This window comes from Aulonocara stuartgranti, assembly GCF_965226115.1.
Source record: "Aulonocara stuartgranti genome assembly, chromosome: 15".
In the NCBI taxonomy this organism is placed as follows: domain Eukaryota; kingdom Metazoa; phylum Chordata; class Actinopteri; order Cichliformes; family Cichlidae; genus Aulonocara; species Aulonocara stuartgranti.
This window is the reverse complement of record NC_138951.1, coordinates 31,366,505-31,392,344: the sequence shown is the minus strand read 5'-3', so window position 1 is coordinate 31,392,344 and position 25,840 is coordinate 31,366,505. Positions and strand designations below refer to the sequence as shown.

The following is a 25,840-nucleotide window of genomic DNA, read 5'->3' as shown; positions in this document are numbered from 1 at the left end:
ATGAATACTCTTCCATCACACCATCCAGCTGTTATTGCTGCTGCCATCCTTCTGAGTCAGTCTCAGAGCCCCACAGTTTGTAGCTAATGTGTGAGACAGGTACACTAAAGGGAGTGCTGTTCTTCACCTAACAGGAGTGTTTTCAGTAATACAAAGAATAAACAGAAAAGGAAGTGTTCTAATAAGAGCTCAGCTGCTGTGGTCTATTTTTACGATTGCCTTTGTGTGCTCCTGCAAAAATGAGAACAGTGCAGAATATTAGCACAGCACAGCAAGGGCCTTTATAAGTAAGCACTTTATTTGTTTTTTCTGCAATGACATACTAAATAGGCACTTTTTTTAATTCCACATTCTGGTATCTGGAAATTAATTATACTTGTTATCTGGGCTGTAAACAGCAATGCTCTTCAGTGTTTTAATTACACAAAAATAGGCCAGTCAGCATTCTTCTAATCGCTCAGTGTACGTGTGTGTTTTTTAAGGGTTTTCTATTAGAGTTTCTTCAGCCTCTTGGGGTCAGGGTTAGTGCAGTAATGCTGTGAGCTCATGCATGATGGATCACCAATGACACATGTCAGTCAAAACAGTGAAGAGCTGAAGAAAAGGCACAGTCCATGGAAGATTTAGCAGGAAAGCAGGGTGATCCAAGTAAAAAAAGCAATAGAGGATGGTGATCCGTTCAGACTAGATGTTTGCCATCTCCGTCCCCATGAATATCACACATCTTTCAGCTAGCAGTCTTTTAAATTGCCACAGGAATTGTATTTATATGCTTCAACAGACTGTAAATATGCAATAGCACAAGGGTTTGAACTGAGTTATTAAATTAGTGCCTTTTAGAAATAAAAAGATAATAGAAAAATTAAAACTGATTCTCCTTTAATTTTTTTCCAGAATACTTTTGAAAGAAGTGTTAAGTTTAGATTCACATCTACATAAAAAAAATGGAAATTTAATAACAGCAAATTTGCGAGTGTCATGGTTCTGGGTCATTTTGACCTAGCATTTTCTGTTTGTTTTTTTTATTTTGGTACTTTTCTCTTTTATGACTTAGGCTCTGATTCTTTAGTTGTGCTAATTTTGATTAGTATTATTCAAATTCATGGGCTGCATCCTCCTGAGGACCCGGCCTTCGCGGTCTACGTGGGCCGGGTCCTCAGAAGGTCGGGTAGGCCGGAAGTAAACGGCCGTGAAATTGGACGGTCTAGCCTTTTGATTAGCGTCACCGCTGTCTCGGTGGAGTTTAATAAACTCAGCCGTCTGCTCCTTGCTATCTAAAATATAACGGGACACTGGCGTAAATTCTCGACTGTCTTATACTTCTGTTTAATCAGTTTTCTGTTTGACGTTTAGTCAGCTGTGTTAAAACCAAGGAGGAACCCACCCGGGGGATTAATAAAGTTTTATTTTATCTAATCTAATCTAATAACTTTAATCTCAGCCAAACCGATTTACTCACGAACAAACAAAACACTGAAAAAAGCCCAACAATAACATTTTTAGGTTGTCTAAGTGAATTATATATTACGTTTAACCCGAGCAGCGAAAGTCCCGGCTAGCTATCGAGCTGGTGGGTAGCAGACGCCTCCGAAAACGTCGAAGCACTTTTGCAAATATGCGATATCTTGATAAACCGAGCAGATATTTGATGTTTACACAGCTACTTTTTCGCCTGAAAATATGTTAAAAGTTTATTTTGTGACCCAGAAAGATTAGTATGAGTAATTTTAAAACTTAGTAGCGGCCGCCATTGTTGGAAACTGGAGTTTGGCTGGGCCGCGCTATGAATTCTGGGATATGGTAGGCCACGAAGGACACACCCGACCCATCCTTCAAATTCGGGGAAAAGGAGGACGCATTTGTCGGCTACATTCAGATTTACGCCCCCCTGTCTCGTTAGGCTAATGTCTCCCAGCTGTGTCTCCCTCCTGTTTCCCATTCCCTGATTACTCCCCTGTGTACATAAGCCCTGTGTTTTCCTTTGCTCTCTGTTGCATTGTACCCTTTACATGCTGTGTGTCTGTTGTGTTCCAGTGGCCCAGCATTCCAGCTCCTCTGTTCAGAGTTTATGTGAATCTTATTTTGAGGGTTTTTTTTTCCAGCAATAACGCTGCGCTTTGAGTTCAATCTCCCTGTTTGAGTCCTGCTCGTGGGTCCACTTTTTCTGCCTGCCTGTCACACAGCCTATCATGACAGTGAGGCCAAAATGCTTACAACATTTAACATGTGATGAAAATAAATTCTAATTCTTAAGCAGATATTACACTCTGTTGTGCACAAAAACAAATAGTTATGTCTGTTATACTTCTTTGAAGTTCACTTGAAGATACAAGCACAGTTGGTGCACTGTAGCATTGTGTCTCCAAGAATGAGTTTGCTGGCATATATTAAAATATTAAATGCATTGCTCAATTCTGTGACAATCATCAGCTAGATCTCCATGTAGTTTCTCATTTTTATGGACAGACACTATTTCCACTTTCCTGTGGTGTGCTCAGTATGGCAGCACATCAGTTCTGGTTTTGGTTGGTGTGGACCTTAAGCTTGCAGTAAGTTTTCTTACCACACAAAAAAAATGTTGTTACAAGCTACAATCCAAGTCAGCAAAGTTGTCTGCAAGAATGAATATGTGTGAGGTTGCCACCTATATTTAAGGCTTCAGTGTTCCCGCCTCTAATTCAGTTTGAATGGGTCTCAATTGTGGAATAATTGCTTCATTTTGCCTGTCCTGCTTAAGGCGTCAGTAACAGTAGAAGAAAAGTAGGAGAGCAACCTCTTTGCAACAAAGAAAAAAATTAATGATTGCATTGAATTCTTTAATGTCTGGGACGATTGCAAGCAGTGACAACAAACAACTGGTCACACGGAAGTTTGGGGTCCCGTATGCACCTCCTCAGGTGGGAGATCACCTGTCATGGTCCAACAAGGACTGACTGCAACCGCTCTCAAAGGGCCATCAAATTTACACAGACACGTGGCATGGTATAATCAGTTAGAGTCAATCTATACTGATGAGTCCAATCAAATAATGAAACTCAAAGCTTTGTGGCAATGAGTTCATAGTAAACTGTGCTAAATTTAACAATGAAAAGCAGGTCTTTTTTTTTTTTTACACCTAATAAATGAATGATAGTTGCCACTAGGAGAGTTTATTTGGAATGAGAGGTGGAGATGTTGTCAGAACAAGTGCATAACTGGCAGAGCTGGATGGATCAAATCAGCGAGTGTAGTGTTATCTCACAGTGTTTAGAGCTGAGCCCCACATATTCCTACTTTGCAAAAAAAAAAAAAGGGATTTTACTGAAATAGAAGAACAACAGGACAGAGCTGAACTTAACAGAGCACTAGAGGGAAGACGGTACACAAAATCTCTTCCTGACTTTTCACAGCAGTGCACACACAGAACAACATTCATGCGTCTTTTTCCTTTTACTTCCGTTAATAGGCGCTATTACAAAACATATCTGTCAAAATAAAGCTATTAATGGGACTATGTTAGTACGTTAGACTAATGCTTGAATCCTATAATTTGTTAGAATTAGGATTAGTTAAATAAATATGTGCAGTACTCTCAGTCTCTTTTATTTCTCTTCAGATGCTGACAACAGACACAACAACACCAAAGGTTTAACCTGTTGGCTTTAAATCAACCATTTAACTGTATTTCCTATTTGATCATCCGTGCTGCTTAACTTCAGTGTTCAATACAAAATAAGGTCAGAATGCATCAGTACATGCTGTCAGTTTAAAGAAAGGATAAATATACACTGTAGTAAAAACCAGCCTACTTTTGTGACAGATTTTTTTTTCTGCTTCCCTCCAGCGTGCGCTCGTGGGGGGTTGCAGTTTGTTTGTCTTTTTCATTTTTTTTACCCACATGTTAAATACATTACATACATTACATATGTGAAAAGCTGCAAACTACAAAGAGCTAAAGTGACAATGAATTAAAATTTTAAAAAAATAATTAAACAATTTTTTGAACACAATTTTTTGATGAACTTTCACTGTCTTCCCCGTTCTACTTGTCAAGCAATCAGCATTTGACTGACACATACAGTTAAGTCCATATATATTTGGACCCTGACACAAGTTATTTTTTTACCCGTTTACTGGAACATATAATAATTATAGTTATATAGACATGGACAAGAGATGGGTGTGTAGCAGTTCATTATCTGAACTGTTGCACACTGTTTCAGAATGAACCACTCATTTTTTAGAAATCAATTTGCTCTGCTTTTGGTAGAATGCTGGTCACGAATTAAATAAACTAGCTGCAACTGTTTGTTGATAAATGTAAAAAATTATATATAATTTATTTATAAATTTGCCCCACCCGTGGCTGAGAGAGTCACATCTGATGTGTGGATTCTGCATGGTCTACTGCAGAATCTGCGTCTTGATGCACCAACGTGGGTTTGACCACATCAACTGACTGTGAGTGTCTCAGGCCTGGTTTCTGGTCTTTGAAAGGAAACGAAATTGTAAGTTGATTGTAAGCTTTAATGTTGGTTGTGCCACTGTCTCCAACCTAATAAGACTATATCCTTAGGTGAAGAACTGAGAAAAGTTGAGCTTTGAAAGTGTCAGCCAGTTGCACTGCATTTATTCAGATACTACAGCTGGAATGCTAACCATTTAACACCCAGTTTGAAAAAACCCAAGACGGAGGTGATTGCTTATGTAGCCACTCATTCGACATCACAGTAAAGTAAGTGAATTGTACTTGTATATCATTTTAGTTTCATCAGTGTTTACTTAGACATCATTTCAGGACTTGATGATGGGCATGACTGATGTTTAGTGGTTGATGAGATTTGATTGGTAAAAGCTATGTTGGAGCATTTGAAGTCGTTGTAAATAGTTGTAAATAGTCAACGGTGCAATAGACTCAATACTTGAAATGTGCAATTCACTTGTATTTTTATTTTTATTCCTATTTATTCTATTTATCCCCTTCGTATATTTTATTTATATTGTCTCTGTATTTATATATATGTGTGTGTGTATAACTCTGTAACTTCTGTCGGTGCTGTGCTTTTTTGGAAATCGAATTTCCCAGAGGAACCCACCCGAGGGATTAATAAAGTTCTATCTTATCTTATCTTATCTTATCTTATCTTATCTTAGTTAATCTTTGAAGCTACGGGTTGGCAGTTTAATTCACCAATGCGAGTTCTCAGCTTGCTTGTAGACATGCAGGTGAAGGTTAGGACTGACTCAATCCTCAGAGTTTTTCTAGCATCAGTCTGAAATGCAGGGTTTTTATGGCTGGTGTAGCATTTCCTTTAGAATGTAGTTAGCACATTTCTTTAAACAATGTCTTTTTATTAAGAGGTTTTCCTTTTATACATATAAATATAAACATATATATTATATATATAAACAGAAAGAAAAGAAAGGGGTTACAGATGATCTGTACATTCGGGTTAAGTAGTACATTTAGGCTGTGAAATGAGTTCAGAAATGTATCTTCAGCTGTGAAATAAAAGGGAAAAAAGAGAAGAAAGAAAGAAAAATATAAACATATGTATGATATATCCCAAAGTAACATAATCCCTGCAAAATAATCCCATTTATTCCCACCCAGGTCACTACCCTAGACCTGCACACTGTATTTCCACACCTGACATAAGAGAGTTTGCTGAAAAATTCTTATAGATTTCAAAGAAGGGACCCCACATGCTTTGAAATTTCCCAGTGGGGTTCTGGAGTGAGTGTCTTATCTTTTCCAGTTTTAGACACGTCATGAGGTCATATAACCACTGTTTGTGAGAGGGAGGGGCAGCATCCCGCCACCTCAGTAGGATTGCCCTCCTGGCAAACAGGGAACAGAATGATAATGCCTGTTTTTTAGAGGCCAGTCGAAGCACCTCATTCCCACTGATGCCAAACAGAGCAAAAAGGGGGCCAGGGGCCAGCGTCACACTGAGAATCCTGGACAGGGTATGAAAAACGTCTGTCCAGAACTGAACAAGATTGGGACAAGACCAGTACATGTGGATCAGTGAGGCTTCAGCAGTTTTGCATCTGTCACAATATGGAGTGATTTCAGGATAGATACGGGATAGTCTGGATTTTGAGAAATGGGCTCTATGCACCTCTTTGAACTTGATTAAACAGTGGCGGGCACATAATGATGTTGTGTTGACATGTTTGAGTATAGAGGCCCATGTTAGTCAGAGATTGTCATGTTTAAGACTTCTTCCCACAGTGTCTTGAGCTTGGATGAAGAGGGATGTGTCAAATTTAACATTTTATTGTAAAGCAAGGAAATCAGCCCTCTACTGGTTGGACTGAGTTGTAGGATAGTCTCTAATAGTGTAGACTCTGGTGGAGGGCTTGAGTCTGAGGTCTGGGAACAAATAAAGTGCCTGACTTGCAAGTATCTGAAAAAGTGTGTTGGTGGAAGACTATATTTATTAGCAAGTTGTTCAAATGATGCTAGTTTGTTGGCTATGAATAAGTCCTTAAAGCACTTCTGTGCCACTCCACAAACCCACCATCCTGGATAGAAGGTTTAAAGAGATGGTTAGATGCAATGGGGCTGAGAAGGGAGAAGTCACAGAGTTTAAAGTATTTCCTAAACTGGCCCCATATTTTTAATGAGTGCAACAACAGGGTTGGGGATGGAGTTGAATGAAGAAGATAAGAGTGGAGAGCAAAGTGCAGCTGGTAAGGATATACTGTTGTCACTATGCAATTCCATAGTCACCCAGTCAGGACAACCACTCCGATTCTGGTAAAAATACCAGAACACCAAACATCGTATGTTAGTAGCCCAATAATAACAATGAAAGTTGGGAAGTGCAAACCCACCCTCAATTTTAGATTTTTGAAGATGCATCTTATTAAGCCTTGGGCTTGGCCATAAATAAGATGATGACAGAGTCCAGTTCATTGAAAAAAGTGTTGGGAATGAAAATGGTTAAGGCCTGAAAAGGGTATAAAAATTTGGGTAGAATGGTCATTTTAATTGAATTGATACGTCCTACCAGAGACATAGAGAGTGGTGTTCAGTGGGTGAGGGACCGCTTCACTTGGTTCAGCAATGCACTCACATTTTCTTTGAAAAGGTTTTTATGTTTTTTTGTCACTGTGACTCCCAAATATGTAAATGTTTTCCTTTCAACTCTGAAGGGCAAGCTGGTGAAGTCTAACATACTTGCTTTGCTACTTAGCGGGAAGAGCTCACTTTAGTAAGGTTCAGTTTATACCCTGAAATCTGACTTGACTAAGCAGATTCAATGCAAATGGTAGTGAGGCTAAGGGCTTAGAAATAAAAAGCAGGAGATCATCTGCATAGAGCGGGACCTTGTGTTCTGTATTGTTTCTCCAAATGCCGTGTACCTCTTTGCAACTGCGGAACGCAATGGCAAGGGGTTCTATGGCAGATCAAAAAGCAGGGGGCTGAGAGAACATCCCTGGCATGTGCCTCTGTGAAATTTGAAAGGTTTTGACAATTGGAGGTTAGTTCGTATTGTAGCAGATGGTTGAGAATAGAGTAATTTCATCCATGAAGTAAAGTTTGCTCCAAAGCCAAATCTATCAAGGACTGCAAAGAGATAATCGAACTCAATTCGATCAAAGACGCTTTTAGTAAGTATCCAAAACATACAAGTTTCATTATATAATTTTTCAAGGGATCTTATATCTGTTTTCACTCTTATATGCTTTTCATACAAGTTTCACACAAGACAGATACAAACTTTATAAGATTTATATATATCTTTTCCATATGGGACTGTTCATCGGTCTCATTAATTTGTTGCATTAACTTGTTTCTTTCATGGGTGGACTGTTTTTTTTTTTTTTAATTCTTGCTGAATAAGCAATAATCTGGCCTCTGATATAAGCCTTAAAGGCATCCCATACGACAAGGCTGGAAGTCTCTGGGGAAGAGTTGGTGGCAAAGTAAAAGCATATCTCATCCTGGATAAACTTTACAAAATTTTTATCTGACAGAAGGGTCTAATTGAAACACCATTGTGCAGCTTTAACAGGAGGATGTGGAAGAGACAGAGACAGAGTGAGAGGGGCGTGATCTGAAAAAACTATGCTATGGTAGGCACAGGAGTGGACCTGCTGTAGACAATTAGTGTCAATTATAAAGTAACCAATTCTTGAATATGTATGGTGCACATGTGAAAAATAGGAGTAATCTCTTTTATGAGAATTTAGGGTATGCCAAACATCACACATTCCATATTCTGATAGAAAGGCATGAATGACAGATGCAGATCTGCTGAGAACATTACTCTTTTTTTTTCTTTTCTTTTTTTTTTTTGGCCTGTCCCATTTGGCTCTTTTGCCATCAGAATTAATGTCTAAAGGCAAAGAAAGATGCCCAACGGATTTACTTTACCAAATTGACCATCCCAGCCTTGCCGTAATGGTCCATTTGATTCACCTTTTATTGTTTATTTTATTTTCACTTGCTGAATACGGGACAGACTTGACTGGGGGAAAGAAGGGGAGAAAGAAAGAGAAACAGCTGAGAAGAGGGACGGGGGAGAAGGGCAAAAAACAAAAACCAACAGAATAAGCAGAGAAAAAAAATGCACATATGTGTTCTGTTGATCTTATGTGCTGCACAATAATGTTTAATATTTAGTATTTACTGTCATATTCCCATATACCATTGTGATGTTGTTTATTCTATTACTCTTGTTTTCTTCTGCTTGTTTTCTTTTTTTCTTTCTCTGAGAACATTACTCTTAGTGGATGAGCGATCCATGGCTGGGTCTAACCAGCAGTTAAAATCACCCCCCAGAAAAAGAGAGTAGATATTTAAGTCGGGTAGAGAGGAGAATAGTTGTTTAAAGAAATTCTCGTCATCTGTATTAGGAGCATACACATTTACTAGGACAACAAGACTGTTATACAGTTTCCCACTGACTATGACATATCTGCCATATTTGTCTGCTACGACATTGTGGGCCTCAAACTGAATGTTCTGCCTGCCCCTCCAATGTGAGAAGAGACGGCCCTGATGTGGGTCTCCTGCAGGAAAGCCATGTCAGTGTTATGGTGTTTCACATGTGAGAAAACCTTCCTTCTATTGACTGTATGATTTAGACCTTTAACATTCCAGCTTAGAAAGTTTAACTGCAGACTCATCTGATTTATAGAGCAAAGACAATATGCACACTGGCCTTAGATGATAAGAACAGAATAACTTTACAGTGGGTGGAAATTAGTTCAGAACAGGTTAAAAAAAAGAACAGTGTATGAGGTTCATAGCAGTGAGCCTTACCCTCCCCAAACCCTCCTCACAACAGAAAATGGCTGCCAAAAAAAAGAACAAAAACAAGCAGCGAGCTCTTCAAACTTAACATATTTAAAGTGTTACTTCTCCTGTCTATGATAGCAACAACCTAGGTGTTGAAGCAATCTAACCACTGCTCCTGTGGCCATAGAATAGTAAGCTGAAACCCCTTATCTTACTGTTAAGTTTTGAAATTGTGTATCAGCCACCAAGTCCAAATGTAATTGCTGGAGTGTTTCAAAGCAGAGTCCAAGTATGTAAACAAACAAACAACCAAACACAAAAAGGCAGATGTAGTTCAATAAGTACTACTGGTATAACTGAATTATTGAATGAGAACAGACGAAGGCTACGAATAGATAACAAAACTCCCTGTCTCCGTGCAACAGGTATTACATCATTAGCCAACGGGTAGAGATCAATGACGTTGCCTCCTTATTTATCAAAGAAAGAAAAATAATAAAATTATGGAGTTAAATGAAAGTAATAGTCAGCATTTCAGTACTATAACATTCAGACTATATCGCTGCACTTGGAGGGGAAAAGCAACATCTTACGTAGATCCAGACTGCGCCTCTATACATGTATGGGATGTTTGGTGCCTGCATATGATATAGGGCTGCCACGATTAGTCGACTAGTCACGATTACGTCGACTATCAAAATCGTCGACGGCTAATCTAATAGTCGAAGCATCATTTTAAGCTTTGTAAGATCCTGAAAGACATAGGCATAAGTAGGTTTTAAGAGTGTAATAACAGACTGAGACAGAAGACAGCAGCAATACATCTACGAGGATGACAGCTGCCGTTAATCAATCAATCAATCAGGACTCCCTCAGGTGTCGGTGTGTTGGTGGTTCTTTGTGTCTGGGGGTGGGCGTCCGGGTACACACCGGCTCACTCCTTGGCGGCCGCTTGTCGGGGCCTGGGGCCTGGGGCTCGCTCGGGCCCCTTTGGAGGTGGGGTGCCCCCGGCCTCTCGGCCTGGGGCTCGGTCACTCAGGCGCAGCTGGGGGCCGGCGGAGCTCACGGGCGCGTCACTGCAACTCCCCCTGACTTCTGCTCCGCGGCTGCTGGGCGAGCCCTCATCTGGGACTCTCCTCAGCTCTTACTGGAACAGTGGCGCGGCTGCCCCTCTGTTGGTCTTCCATGGTCTCTTGTGTTCTGGGGGCCTCTGGATGTCTGGAGTTTTGATCTCCTCCATACCCGCTTCACACCCTGGAGGACGGGGCTGTGGCCCCCCCACACTCCCTAGCAGATCATTACATGGAGAAACCTTTGGAATGCAAGCATGCTGATCCACACAGGTATGCACACATGGGTATTCACAGACGCGGACTAAAGCTTTCTTGGCTGCTACCTCAAAGCACACTGTGCGCTGTCTATCTTGCGTGCTGCACAATATCGTTTATTATTTAGTAAATATTGATATCTATGGCTAGCTAGTTTATTGTGATGGTGCTTTGTTTTCTCTATTATTATGTTGCTCTTTGTTGTTTGCTGTCTCCTCTGTTTGTTTTTTTTGTTTTTTTTTTTTGTTTTTTTCTCCATACAGGTGACCCAGGAGTTCTTTTTTTTTTTTTCTCTCTCTCTTCCCCCCCCTTCTCACCGTCTCTTCTCCCCTTTGGTTTTCTTTCTTTCTCTCCCCCTCTTTCTCTCATTCATTCCCCCTGTCCTATTTATTAAAAAAAAAAAAAAAAAAAAAAAATGACAAAGGATGAACTGAAGCTCTGCCATCACGTAATGTCGCATACTGCTGTTTCTGATGTCATTTAAAAAAAAAAAAGAAAAAAAAATCAATCAATCAATCAAAATTTATTTATATAGCACATTTTTTAGACCGAGGTACACCAAAGTGCTTTCCAGTAAAATCGCAGTACAAATAAAATCACAATAAAATATAAATTACAAATATATAAAATATAAGATAATTACATAATCTAAATACAGAGCCAGATGTAAATTACACTAATTCGCCTTAAATGCCAGATCAAACAAATACGTTTTTAAACGTGATTTAAAAGACTGAATGGAATCTGACGCGCGAATATGAAGAGGGAGAGTATTCCATAGCCTGGGTGCAGCAACGGCAAAGGCACGGTCTCCTCTGGTCTTCAGCCGAGACCTAGGTTGTACCAAGAGCAGTTGGCCTGATGATCTTAGTGCTCTCTGAGGGCTGTACAGACAGAGGAGATCAGCTAAGTAATCAGGTGCCATATTGTTTAAAATTTTATAAGTAAACAATAGAATTTTAAAATCAATTCGATATTTGATAGGAAGCCAGTGTAAATTTTTCAGAACAGGGGTGATAGAGTCAAACTTTCTAGTGCCGGTCAAGAGACGTGCTGCGGCATTCTGGACCAGCTGCAGACGCTGCAGAAGAGAAGATTGTAGGCCCAAGTAGAGTGAAAACCCTGAAGAAGAAGAAGCATCCTCCGTTATCGTCCAAATTCAGGGGCCGCATCTTTCGGAGGCCGCATTTGTTGGCCGATTACTTTACAGCAGGGCTGCCCAATCCCAGTCTTCGAGAGCTACTATCCTGCAGCTTTTAGATGCATCCCTACTCCAACACAGCTGAATCAAATGGTTTGATTACCTCTTCAGCATGCCATCGTGTTTGGCAAAGGCCTGATAACAAGCCATTCATTTGATTCAGGTGTGTGGGAACAAGGATGCATCTAAAAGCTGCAGGACGGTAGCTCTCGAGGACCGGGATTGGGCACCCCTGCTTTACAGCAATGCGATGAAGGCTGTCCAAATTCAAAGACTCATCCAAATGCGTCCTCCTTGTCACTACCCGATCCATACCGTTAACCCGATCAGTACCACGCATGTGCGAAAGGTGTCTACTTCCGGTCAAAGCATTTTACAATAGTTACGGGTCAGAGTATCTGTTAAGATGTTAAGAATAATAGAATAGAATAGAATAGAATTCAACTTTATTGTCATTGCACATGCACAGGTACAGGGCAACGAAATGCAGTTTGCATCCATCCAGAAGTGCTTTAGTGATATAGATATATTACAATATATATTAGCAATAATATAGATATGTGAGTATATTACAGAAATGGGTCTATTATGGTATGTTATAATGTACACGGTATGAAGTATGTTGTGAATATTCTATAACTATAAGTATGTACAGGCTGTAGTGAGTACAAGCTATGTACAGGCTATGAACAGGATATAAATATGAAAAACTATACAGAATATGAAATAAATAACTTTACAGAAATCTGAGATATACAGCTATACAGAAATGGGAACTATGCAAGTTGTAAACAGTTGTAGGATTAATAATGATCGAATGTACAGAATGATTATTTACATAGAGCTATACAGTAGTGCAGTTAAGATAAGTGAGATATGTGGATAATTTCTACAGAGGCTATATAAAGTGCTAGTGGTTGTGAGTGGTGGTTCAGTCCATGTTATTATTGTGTGTTTGAGGGTACAGTTGTCCATTGTGGGTGTGTGTATGTTCAGTCCATGTGTTAATGTGGGTCAGATGTCAGGAGGCAGAGTTCAGGAGTCTGACAGCTGTGGGGAAGAAGCTGTTCCGGTACCTGGTGGTCTTAGTCCGGAGGCTCCTGTAGCGCCTCCCAGAGGGCAGGAGGGTGAGGAGTCCATGTGATGGGTGACTGGGGTCTTTGATGATTTTCCCAGCCCTTTTCAGACACCGCTTCCTGTAGATGTCTTTTATGGCAGGAAGTGGTGCTCCGGCGATGCGCTGGGCAGTTTTCACGACCCTCTGCAACGCCTTCCGGTCCGAGGCAGAGCAGTTCCCGTACCAGACTGTTATACAGTTGGTCAGGATGCTTTCAATGGTGCAACGATAGAAGTTCACCAGGATGTCTGAGGACAGGTGGTTCTTCCTCAGAGTCCTCAAGAAGAAGAGGCGCTGGTGAGCCTTCTTGACCAGCTTGGAGCAGTTGGTCGTCCAGATGAGATCCTCGGAGATGTGGACTCCCAGGAACTTGAAGCTGCTCACACGCTCCACAGCCGTCCCCTTAATGTGGATGGGTGGATGTGGGTCAGCATTCCTCCTGTAGTCCACGATGAGCTCCTTGGTCTTCTCGGTGTTAAGCAGCAGGTTGTTTCTGTCGCACCACTCAGCCAGACGATCCACCTCCTCCCTGTAGGCGGCCTCATCGTTGTCACTGATGAGTCCAATCGCCGTGGTGTCATCTGCAAACTTAATGATGGTGTTGGAACCAACAGCAGGTCTGCAGTCTATAATAAGTATGTCTTAAATTTTTTTGCAATAATGAAACATTTCAATATAATGAAGACAAAAACAAAAAATAAAAAGATAGTTACGGATCAGGAGTCCCCGATCCTTACTGCGCATGTGCAAAGTCGGACCGTACAAATCGGGTCTACCCGATCCGTACTGCGCATGTGCAGATGTTCTCTTCTTCTTTGTTTCGTTTAATTGCAGTTTACTCCCCAGTGTACAAGGATACCGCCACCTGCTGACGGAGCGAATGAACCCTATTGTAAACTGAACTAGTGTCATTACAAATGCATGTTAAATTTGATTTAGTGATTGTCGAGTGTATTTTTGCTTGTCTGTGAGGAGAGGATTGTTGGAATAGTGATGATGATGTCCGCTATCACTGTCAGTTGTCAGTAAACACTTAATCTGGCGGATGAATCTTCACGTGACATATTACTAAGTCAGTATTATTAAGTCTGTAATTAGGAGCCATTCTTCTTATTTTACGGCGCTGCTGTTCAATCGGGGACGCTCTCTGTTGAGGAGAAAAGCATGAATTTGTTTGTATATGAATTATCCATTGTTTAAATGTCCCAGGCAGTCGAAAAGGAGGCAGAGCTGTTGAGAAATGCTAGGAGCTAACTGGGCCATAGGAGCTAACTGGGCGCTAACCGTGTCATTCAAATACATAACTGTCGCAATGTTGGCAAAGAGAGGAAGTGACGTAAGGTTTGCGCATGCGTGGTACCGATCGGGTTTCCAGTACGGATCGGGTAGTAACACTCCTTTTCCAAAGATTTGAAGGATGGGTCTGGTGTAAAACCTTTGTGGCCCAACCTATCCCAGGATTCATAGCGCGGCCCAGCCAATTCCCGTTTCCAACAATGGTGGCAGGTATTACACTTATTACTCTTTCTGAGTCACAAAATAAACTTTTAACATATTTTCAGAATGTAGCTGTGTGAACTTCTAATGGGGGCAACCGTGGCTCAGGGGGTTGGGAAGTGTATCTGTAACCGGAAGGTCGCCGGTTCGATCCCCGGGCTCTCTGTCCCGGTCGTTGTGTCCTTGGGCAAGACACTTTACCCTACCACCTACTGGTGCTGGCCAGAGGGGCCGATGGCGCGATATGGCAGCCTCGCCTCTGTCAGTCTGCCCCAGGGCAGCTGTGGCTATAACCGTAGCTTGCCTCCACCAGTGTGTGAATGTGAAAGTGAATGAATAGTGGCATTGTAAAGTGCTTTGGGTGCCTTGAAAAGCGCTATATAAATCCAATCCATTATTATTAATGTTTTTGTCACTTTTTACGGAATCAAACTCAAAGTAAGATCAGTCCTTCCACGCTTTAAACGCTGCACGGTCATACTCTCTCCCGCACTCGTTATATTATCCATTTTTGATCTGCACACAGCTGTTGCCATGAACGTCGCACTCGCTTACGTCATTGTCATGAGACACTCTCACAAAAAAAATAAATCAGGAGGCCGGCCATGCGGAAGGCAGTGCGGCAACAGAGCAGGTCCAGAGACCGACCGCGAAGCCAGCGGTGGCGACAGAACAGATCCGGAGGCTGGCCACGTGGAAGGCAGTGGCGGCGACAGAGCAGGTCCGGAGACCGGCCACGTGGAGGGCAGTGGCGGCGACAGAGCAGGTCCGGAGACCGGCCACGTGGAGGGCAGTGGCGGCGACAGAGCAGGTTCGGAGGCCGGCCGTTAAGCCAGCGGCGGCAACAAACTCATTCAAGAGGCCGCCCTCGACAGCAATGACGTCCAACTAGAGGCCTGGAAAGCAGCCGGCGAAGGCGAGGTGGTACAGGCCGAGCTGGATCAGACAGTGGTGTGGCAACCGCAGGACCAGACGAGGCAGGACCAGATGGCAGCGTGGCAGCTGCGGAACCAGACGGCAGCGTGGTAGCTGCAGAACCAGACGGCGACGGTGTGGAGGGTTGCAGGTGGTGATGCAGCAGCCGACGGTGTGGAAGTTGCAGATGGTGACGCTGCAGGCGATGGTGTGGAAGTTGCAGGTGGTGGCGCTGCAGGCGACGGTGTGGAAGTTGTAGGTGGTGATGCTGCAGGCGACAGTGTGGAAGTTGTAGGTGGTGGAGCAGGTGGTGGCTGAACAGGCTCCCCAGAGCTGTCAGTGGACACGAGGATGTGCTGGCTGGGTCCTCCAGAACCTCCAGCTGATGTAGTTTGATGCTAGCCGGGCTCTCCTGAACCCCCAGTTAACAAGACTTGATGCTGGTTGGGTTCTCCTGAACCCCCAGCTAACTTGACAGAATGCTGGCTGGGTTCTCCAGAACCCCCAGCTGACGTGGCTTGATGCTGCACGGACCCCTCAGGCCCTCCAGTGGAGACAGGCGGCTGAATGGGCCTCCTGGACCCTCCAGCGGAGACAGTCACTGAACCAGCAGGTACGGAGACCTCTGGCAGTGTGGACACTGGCCGGAGCTGAGCAGCACATTGGCTTGGAGCAGGCAGTGACAGTGGGATGCAGGGCTGAAAGTGTTCTCCAACACACCTAACGAAGGTGGATGGGTGAACTCATTAAAACTCTCAGTGGGTGCTGACGGCTGAGACTGCTCAGTTGAGTTCCCAGGTGAAGCTGCTGGCGCTGGTGTCTTAACTTCTAGGGGTCCAGAGTTGACTGGTGGCTGACACCCAGCCTCTGGGGAGACCCTGGAGGGAGTAACTGTCTCGAAGAAGGCCAGCTTAAGAGAACCAGCAGATGTTGTTGTGTAATGTGTTCCCTGCTTAGGGTGAGACGGTGAGGATGAAATAAACAAACAGTATTCTCACAAACAGGAGCTCTGGGGTTCATAATGCCTTGGTGACAACAGTCTGTGTAATCCCTGACATAAAAGGCGGAGGAACAGAGTCTTTCTCACTCACCCCAGCTCGGCGTCCACGAGAGAAGCTGGACTCCTGTTGGAGCCGGGAGGTGCTTGACGGTGACGGGGGAAAACTCTGGTGCGGCTGCTCCGGCTGTGGTGTGGAAACACTGGGAGAACCGGGTGGCACAATAATAATCCCCAACATCCTGTAGAGCGCCTGTGCAGGCGTGAGCTGGCTACAGGCGGGCTCATAGTAATCCTTACGGAGCTGGCCGACTGCAGTCTCGGGAAAGCCAGTCTCATTTACAGCAGTCATCGGGGAGCCAGGAAAAACCATTTCCCTCACTTACTGCACAGAAGACTGAACCAGAAAAAAAATGTCCTTGTGCCAGAGTCAGACTTCTTCTCACTCACATCAGCCAGCTGTACCGACATCCGGCTGTGGGGCGAGCAGGCGAGCGGTAGCGGCGGGGGGTGAAGGTGAAGTTCATGGAGAATGAAATCCTGTACAAGCGGGTGCAGTGAATCCAATAGCCAGGGGTGTCGTGGTCCTGAGCCTGTTGACTCAGTGTTTTGTGTTTCTTTATGCTTTTGTTATTCTGATTAGGTATTTCATTATCATTCGCCATTTTGGTTAGGTTTCTGTTCTCTGCCTGTCCATGTCCCCCCTGTCTGTCCATGATGTCTTTATGCCTGCTTGTGAGTCTGCATCTGTGTCTCTGTCTGTCGTGTGCTTCCTGTTTTATTTTGTAGGTCTGAGTCCTATGTCAGTGCGTTCAGCTTTGTGCTCTCCCTGTCTCGTCAGTGTAATCAGCGTCAGCTGTGTCTCCCAGCTGTTTCCTCTTCGTTCCGTTCACCTCTTGTATTTAGTGTCTGTGTCTTCCCCTACTCGGTGTCGCGTCGTTAACGTCTTCTACCCTCAAGTTAACTGTGTGTTCCGTCTACTAGCCTGCCTGTCTGCTTAGTTTATTTCTGTATTCTTAGTTTAGTTAAGTTTATGTTCCTTTTCTGCCCAGAAATAAAGCTGCGTGTTTTGAGTTTACATCTGCCTCAGAGTCCTGCATTTTGGGTCCTTCCTCCCTGCCTGCCTGCACACAGCCATGACAAGGGGTGACCAGAAATAAGCTGCTGTAGCCTGGCTTCCACAGCGTAGGGAAATGATTCTCCCTCATGCGCAAGCCACAGGTTATTTAATCTCAAAGCAGAGTCAATAATGACCTCCTGAAGCTCCTTGGGTGGGGCGAATGCTGCTGGATCCATAATCTGGCTGGTCTGTACTGTCACGGCGAATGGAGTGAGCCGTGTGGGGAAATAAATGAGGATCCACGCACAGGCACTCGCAGACCTTCACAGTAAAACAAGAAACAACTACACAAAAAACACAGACCAGACACAGAACTAAATCTACACTAAACATTAGACAGAAAACCTAAGAACTAATCCCATAACACAAATAAACAAAAACATAGAATTCCAATAACACTCAACAAAGCACAAGAGTCAGAATAATAATACAAAATACAAAATCAAACCAAAACATGAGAACTCAAAAAAACTGGGTTAAACTGACCCAGAATCTGCGAGAGAATTCAACATGAATGAACTTTATAAAACATGAACAATGAATCAATGGTACGGAAGTAGAGGAAGCAAGAAGAATGAGTAAAGTTTGCCTTATCTGACTGTTTTATTTCGCACAATGTGCCTTATGATCTACCTTCCTTTAGCATGTCCAGAAGTCCAACTTTTTGATGGTTAGCATCTTCCTCTGCCTTTTGGGTGCTGCAGCAGGTCCCTTTGACGGTGCAAAACATTTCATCGACATTGTTGTGTGTGTTGGGGAGAAAACTTACAAACATACAATACAGCACTTCAGAGTCACACTGCTAGCGATCGAAGATTTATGTAAATTTGACAAGCTGAACGCATTCTGTACTGTACAGGAGACATGGCACGGAGGAGATTGATTGACCATGGTCTAAAGCCGATCAGGACGTAGAACACAATGCGCTGTAACAAAAAAATTTATATATTTTTAAAAATTCTCTCTGTAGCTGTAAGGTTAGGTCCAGATACCTAGAGCCACAAGTGTTCAGGATGTAACTCAGTGACAGAAAGCTGTGTATGCTTATCAATAAATCATAATTAACTTGGAGTAACTGATGTTCTCTATTTATTAGTACAATGTAGTATCAGCTAAGAGCTGCTAAATGTCTTTGCAAGTCAAAAGACCTACACTCCAACAGTTTGGATCTTAATATTTAATGGGTTTGATTTTTTTAGTGTTTAGAATAGGGATGGGTATCGTTTAGGTTTTATCCAATACCGGTGCCAAACCGGTACTTTTAAAACGGTGCCGGTGCTTAAACAGTGCTCAAACCGGTGCGTAAAGAATGGAGAACACAAACTTTGTCCAAAAACCTCTCATGTTTAGCTGTTTTATTGTAAAAAGATAACAATATTAGCCTTTTCTGCAGCTATAGGGAATATATGGTATCACTCTTGGCTGGAAGCAGCACTTAAACAATGGAAAAAACACAAACTTTGTCCAAAAACCTCTCATGTTTAGCTGTTTTCTACTTTTTCTTTGGTCATTTTAGCCTTTTTGGCCAGGGTGAAGGGAGTATCTGCCATCCAACAAGAAGACAACTATGTAACTACGACGTTGTTTGCTAGTTCACCTTACATGCATTAATGTAATAACGTGGTTAGCCTACTCAACGTAAATTACACATGAACAACATTAAGCTACTCACGCAGAGAAGAACAGCTGCTGCTGCCGTCATCATGCGTCATCATTTCTGCTACACTGGCAGGGTTAGGGGCCAGGACTCTCCACTTCGGGTTCTTGGGGGATGTTGCTAATTCCGGGTCTGATAACAAGCACCACACCGGCAGTAGATGTGCTCGGTGTGATGTCTTGCAGCAAGCTATCAAATACGGTGCATTTTTCGGCTTTTAAAAAAATGCTATGCGTCGCCAGGTGTTTCATCAGATTCGAGGTGTTACTTCCTTTGCACAGTATCACCTTAAAGCACTTGTTGCAGGCTGCTGAGTTTGCATATTTTGCTGAGAAGTACAGCCACACTTTTGACCGCTTCACCTTGGGCATTTTTAATCTGTAGCTCTGCTCTAAAAGAACGTGTCTACCTACTATCCTTGGAAAGGTAAAATGATTGGCTAGAATCCAAAGTGTATGACATCTCAGGGGAAAAAGGGCACCGAAATGTGCGCTGCTTTTCGGTCTGGTTACTACCGTTTATGTCAGAACTGGTGCCATAATGGCACTGGATACCGGTACCCATCCCTATAGTTTAGAACAAGCTCATTTGACCTTTGCTAAATATTCTAGCTTTCAGACATGTGCTTATGAGACAAGTGTAGCTTTTGAGCAGGGTGACCATTTTCATTAGCTCTTTGATTATTGGACAAAATATTCTCTGTGGGAAGTAAATATTTTTGATACATGTATGTTTTATTCAGTGAGATAATATCGACACACTTTCATCCCTTTTATGATTTTTAAAGTGCAGTTGCAAACATTAAAACACTAAAACACGTCCTGAATTCCAGTCTCGTTTCACTCTGTGTTACCAATGTGTAAATTATTTTAGTACTTGAAACTGTATTTAATCTGTTTTTGGCAAATTAATTCAACTCAAAATTTAAGTGTATGGACGAGACAATAAAGTCTGTAACCACAACTCTACAACCATGCAAAAAGAAAAATTACACAGTGTTGCGGTCCTGGGTAGGTGACCCAGGGTTTTGTATTTTGAAATTATTGTATAGTCTTCGTCTTACACTCTTCTTTGACGGGATGAAACCACCAAACTATTCTCAGAGAGAAAGTATCTGACTCAAAAGTAGAAGAAAGAAAAGACAAGCAATAAGGAGGGTGGGGAAACAGAAACCTCTGAGTGTATTGAATGCAGATGGGCTGAAATGTTGTTATTATACACAAATAATAGATAAGAGGCTCATTTTAAATCAGTTTATAGTAAAAGGAAAGAAAATCACCTTGATAATATAATCTCAGTTCTTTTTGGGGGTTTTTTTTTTTTTGCTGTTGTTTTTCACAAATAACACAATCTGAAGGTGGATTGCTTGGCACTTGGAATGGTCTGTCTCTGCACAAAAAAGTATTAAACTGACTTTTTTCCCCCTTCATTGGAATTGACTGACGTACCACTTGTTTTAGTGATACAGGCTGTAATGAAAAACATTTATTTTCTAAATGGGACTCCACAGCCACAGGGCTGGCCCCTGGCTAAGTGGCTTTATTCTCCTGCTTTGTCAGAGTGATGAAATTGCAGTTGCTTTGCAGGTCTCCATTCAGAAGTCACTACGAGGCATTATGAGCAAAATGTTTTCCAGTCATAGAGGGGTCAAAAGCCATCCGTATTTATTCATGAGGCACTGGGGGAGTGCTCTGTCGCGAATGCTGGCCTGTTTTAAGGGCTGGATTAGACTGCACTTTCAGAGGCCCTTTTTTAACAATGCCTCTGCCTTCTGTATTGAACTGCTATTTCATAATGTAATTTACCTGCTCATGCTGTGCAAAGATTGCAGATGCACAAAAGGTTTAGACACTGAGAGCAAAACAGAAATGGCAGTGAGACCAGTGCTTCTGCACTCCACTGAAAGGATGGAGTGCCCTCTCTTGGCTCAATATGAGATTTATTTCCAATTTTGAAGGTAAACAGTACAATATGCATCACCATAATGTGACTAAGCTTTTTGGGGGATTTTTTTCTCAACTTTGCTTTGAATGTTTTTACAAATAGAGATATGAAGTTTAGTTTTAAAGTGAGGACAGACATTAAGGACACTTAGAAGCTAGGAAACATCATTTGTTTATTGAGACAGTTGAAATAAAACAGTCACAGTTTCTTAATAAATTCATTATGTAACAGTCGGGATGCAATAATTAAACACTGTTGATTAACAATGGGTCAATTGACGACATGATCGAAAAGCTGAGTTCAGTCATGTGAATTTGTCATTGTAACACATAGAAGGCTCTCCAAAGCTGCTTCTTGGCTTCACATCAAGCAAGAGAAAAACCTTAACAGCAGTGCAGTGTTGCTGAAAAGCTATTCAGACCTCAGGGTAACTGCAGGACTAGCAGTTATCTGCAGGTTATTCAACAAAAGGACCTCTTTCAGAATATTCACCGTCATGTGGTCGTTCTCAAGAAGTATCGATTCATTCTTGTGCATACAGAATTGTTCATTTGGAATGCTGAAGCCAATTTTTTAAAACCGTAGCAGTAACTGATCTTTCTCAGCATGCCAGTGTATTCCATTAAATCAGATTCTCAGCTTGTCTGAAATAAATAAATAAATAAATAAATAAATAAATAAATGTAACAAAGTGGTGGTTGGGCAAGCGTTTCCTTTAATGGCAATGCAGCACTTTTCAGCCTTATGTGAGCGCGGCTTAATCACTTGTAAGACTTGAGTGAGTGTGTGTTAATAAACATTAGGCTGTCTCTCTTCCCTCGGTGATTAGTAGTTTATGTGCTTGGCTCTCTGCAGGCTGAAGTCACAGTCCTGAAGATTGATGGAGGGCCATGCTATTCAAACAGCAGGCATTGCTGAGACAGAAGCTCTTCGTTTTGGGCAGCCTTGCTATCGGAAGTGTCCTCTATCTCGTGGCCAGGGTTGGGACTTTGGATAGGTAAGTCATGGCGGGTATATTTTAAAACATACATTGCCTTAATTTAAAGCAACTTGCATTACAAACTTTAGTGTCCTATACTTTTTAAACCAATCACAGTGTATTCCAGAAACATTTCTGTACTTTATAAAATCTTGAAGTATTTATGCATTCATAGACATGCAACTTGGCAATGTGTAGCTTTGACAGGTACACATTTAAATCATTTTTTATCCTAAAATGGAGGTTGTGAAGTTCTCCTGACTGAGGCAGATTTTCTGCTTTAGATTAAATGAGAGAAATTCTTCAGTATTTTCATTTCTTGAGGTGAAATTTTTACAGTACTTAGTGCCATCAGTTATTCTAAAAACAAACAAGTCATATATCTGGTATATGCACTGCTGTAGTCATCTTTATTGACAAAGATGTTGAAAAGGTGGTGTGGTGTGAGGACTTGGGTATGCATAAGAGAAATGGCATTCCAAAGAAATGAATACCATAGTTGATGAGGAACTAACCATGAACCAGTTGAGGGATCTGTTAGACACAGACTGTATGTAAAATATGAATGCAGCGTTCAAGTCTAAAAAGTGGAGACAGTTCCTTAAACCTGCATAATGGCCAGCAGGGGGCAGCAGCTTTGGCAGTTTATGGCTGTTTGTGGTTACTACTCAGTGACTCACTATACTTCCTTGTTTTAAAAAAAGGGTTTTGGTGACAGTGAGAATATTCAGTTCAATACCCCAGAAACAGGACAAACCAGTGGGTGACTTTATGCTTGCTGTGTCCTTGGTGCTAGGACGAGTCTGCTGTGGTGGCGCAACTCACAGTACTTTAAACATCTGCTGCAAAAGCCTTAGTCTTAACATACCGCAGGCTTTTCAGAGGTCTCAGAAGGTCATAGATGTTTCAGGATGTTTCTTTGCATTAGCTTCAGAGAATTGTTCCATTAATAATAAGTTTTACATTCAAGTAGCTTATTTAGTTAAGATTGAAGTGATAAATGTATTCTATGAGCGATGAAATTCCTTATAGAATGAGATACAAAATAAGATAGATGCGTTCTTTTCCTGTGTTTCAGGCTACAGCCCATTTGCCCAGTTGACAGCAGACTGTCCGCCCCTGAACCAGAGCAAATTCCTCTCCGCACTCTTCAGTTTAAGCGTGGCCTCCTACATGAAATCCGTAAGGGCAATGCCACCAAAGAGCAAATTCGCCTGCACAATCTGGTCCAACAACTGCCTCAGGCCATTATCATCGGGGTGCGTAAAGGTGGCACCCGTGCCCTGCTGGAAATGCTCAACCTGCATCCAGCAGTTGTCAAGGCTTCACAAGAGATCCACTTCTTTGACAATGACCAAAATTACGCTCGTGGCATCGACTGGTACAGGGGGAAAATGCCCTTCTCCTTCCCTCATCAGATCACCATTGAAAAGAGCCCCGCTTACTTCATCACAGAGGAAGTCCCTGAACGGATATTCAAGATGAACTCTTCCATCAAGCTGCTGATCATCGTGCGCGAGCCTACCACCAGAGCTGTGTCGGACTATACCCAAGTGCTGGAGGGCAAGGAGCGCAAAAACAAGACCTACCACAAGTTTGAGAAGCTGGTCATTGACACCAACACCTGCGAGGTGAACACGAAATACAAAGCAGTCCGGACCAGCATCTACACCAAACATTTGGAGCGTTGGTTGAAGTACTTTCCCGTGGAGCAGTTTCACATTGTGGATGGGGATCGCCTTATTACAGACCCGCTGCCAGAGCTGCAGCTTGTTGAGCGCTTCCTTAACCTCCCCTCCAGGATCAGCCAGTATAACCTGTACTTCAATGCCACCAGGGGATTTTATTGTCTGCGATTTAACATTGTCTTTAACAAGTGCCTGGCAGGCAGCAAGGGCCGCACCCATCCGGAGGTGGACCCATCAGTAGTGACTAAACTGCAAAAATTCTTTCATCCCTTCAATCAGAAGTTTTACCAGATCACTGGTAGGACATTCAACTGGCCATGATGAGCTCAAACTCCTCTGATGAGATTCTTTGAATTGGGGTTTATTTAAAAATGCCAAATTCTGAGACCTCGAAAGACATTAATAGCACTTTGATGGCATTTAATACCAGGATGACAGTGTGACCAAATATAAAAGGAACTTGATGTAAATTTCTTTTCAAATGTGTGAAAGAAAAAAGAACAAAATAGTTTCATGGTTTGACTAAAAGCTGCAGTTCAAAGCATTTGATCTTGCAAATGAACTCACTTGTCTGTCAATGTTTTCCCCATGTAGAGAAAAAAACAGTGCTGAGCTGTGTGATTAACTAAAGAGATTATTTTTAAGAGATTATCAAACACTGACATTCGTGCTGTTAAGATAAGCTATAAGTGTGATGCTTTTTTTCATGAAAAAACACCTTCAAAACCGAACAGAAAAAGTTCATCATTCCTTATCGTGGTGTTTACCTGGCCAAAACTGCATGTAAAATCCAGTTGCCAGTATAACACAGTAGACTTTTGTGTTTGCTCATTGTGTTTTATTTAACGCCTGCTGTGATCAGTCCTTTAGAACAGCGGTCCCCAACCTTTTTTGCGCCACGGACCGGTTTATGCCCGACAATATTTTCACGGACCGGCCTTTAAGGTGTCGCAGATAAATACAACAAAATAAAACTAGTACCGGTACCGAAAAAAAGAAGATTTATTCATAACACACGTGAAAAGACCCAGGAAAACCGAGTTAATGATAAAAACGATAACAAAATAATGCTGAAAACCGATAAAAACCCTGAAAACCATACATTTCACACCTGAGCCTCAACACTCGCGGTCCAGTACCAAATGACTCACGGACTGGTACCGGTCTGAGGCCCGGGGGTTGGGGACCGCTGCTTTAGAAGGTGGCCTCCTTTAGTTTTTAACATAATACCTAGTCTGTAGAACAGATTGGCTTATCAGAATAGTTATAAGTGTTGCAAGCTTGGCTGTCACCATGTCCAAAACCTTTAAAGCATTTAAGACTTGAGCTTGTGTTTATAAATGTAAGTATACTGTTCTTTTCCCCTACTGCTTTCTCATTGGGTTACCAACACTTAGTGAAGAAAAGAAGGTGTCCTCTGATGACTCATGTCAAACCAGCTGTTTGTTCTATGCTGATTTTTTTTAAAAAAGGAAATCTGTTCTGTGCAAATATTCATTCTGTATCATAAGTGTGTTGTTAAATTAATAGAATGTGTAAACATTTGTGAGAGGATTTCATGTGTATTGGTGTATTTTAATATTCTTTTTGAGGGTAGTAGATCAGAAATAACTGACTTGCAGACTTACACCGTGGTTGTAATTCTGAGTGGTGGAAAGAAAGAAACTTAGTGGGGTACAAACCAAAACCACCATCGGTGTCTCCCTGAAGAAATGTTGATGAGATGAGATGAGATGAGATGAGATAGCCTTTATTTGTCAGTTGAAGGTCTTTTGCCCACAACCGAGATGACAGACCTTGCCGACCGTATACAATACAAACATCACATTGGGGAGACAGGTCAGGCCAGGTAGCAAGCAAAAAAATCATCGAAATGTGCAACACAAAAGGATAATGCAGGAATGCACAGGTATCAACACACCATAACACAATAAACACAAACAAGCAACATGGGAAATGTTCTATTGATTCATGTTTCTGGACACAAACGTCCCTACATTATTTTCATATCCCTGAATGTAATGTTTAATCTTGCTTTCATCAATATTTTTTAAAGCAAATAAGTCTGCATTTGGAAAATGGAAGGGCAGTGGAGCAAAGAATTTACACACACACCCAAGTTTAAGTCATATATATCAGAGATTTCTACATTAGCATCAATT

The 25,840-nt window shown here is 42.1% G+C and overlaps 1 protein-coding gene across 8 annotated transcripts in view; it reads left to right on the top strand.

The window, feature by feature from the left end:
- Positions 1–25,232, top strand: part of LOC309689151 (heparan sulfate glucosamine 3-O-sulfotransferase 5) — a 133,469-nt gene extending 108,237 nt beyond the window's left edge. For all 8 annotated transcript variants that reach the window (XM_082505379.1, XM_082505377.1, XM_082505376.1 and 5 more), the window contains 2 exons: positions 21,867–22,008; positions 23,069–25,232. In XM_082505379.1, coding sequence (XP_082361505.1) covers positions 21,902–22,008; positions 23,069–23,999 — 1,038 coding nt within the window. In that variant the 5' untranslated portion in view covers positions 21,867–21,901 and the 3' untranslated portion in view covers positions 24,000–25,232. The remainder of the gene's footprint in view (positions 1–21,866; positions 22,009–23,068) is intronic.
- The last annotated feature ends 608 nt before the right edge of the window (positions 25,233–25,840 follow it).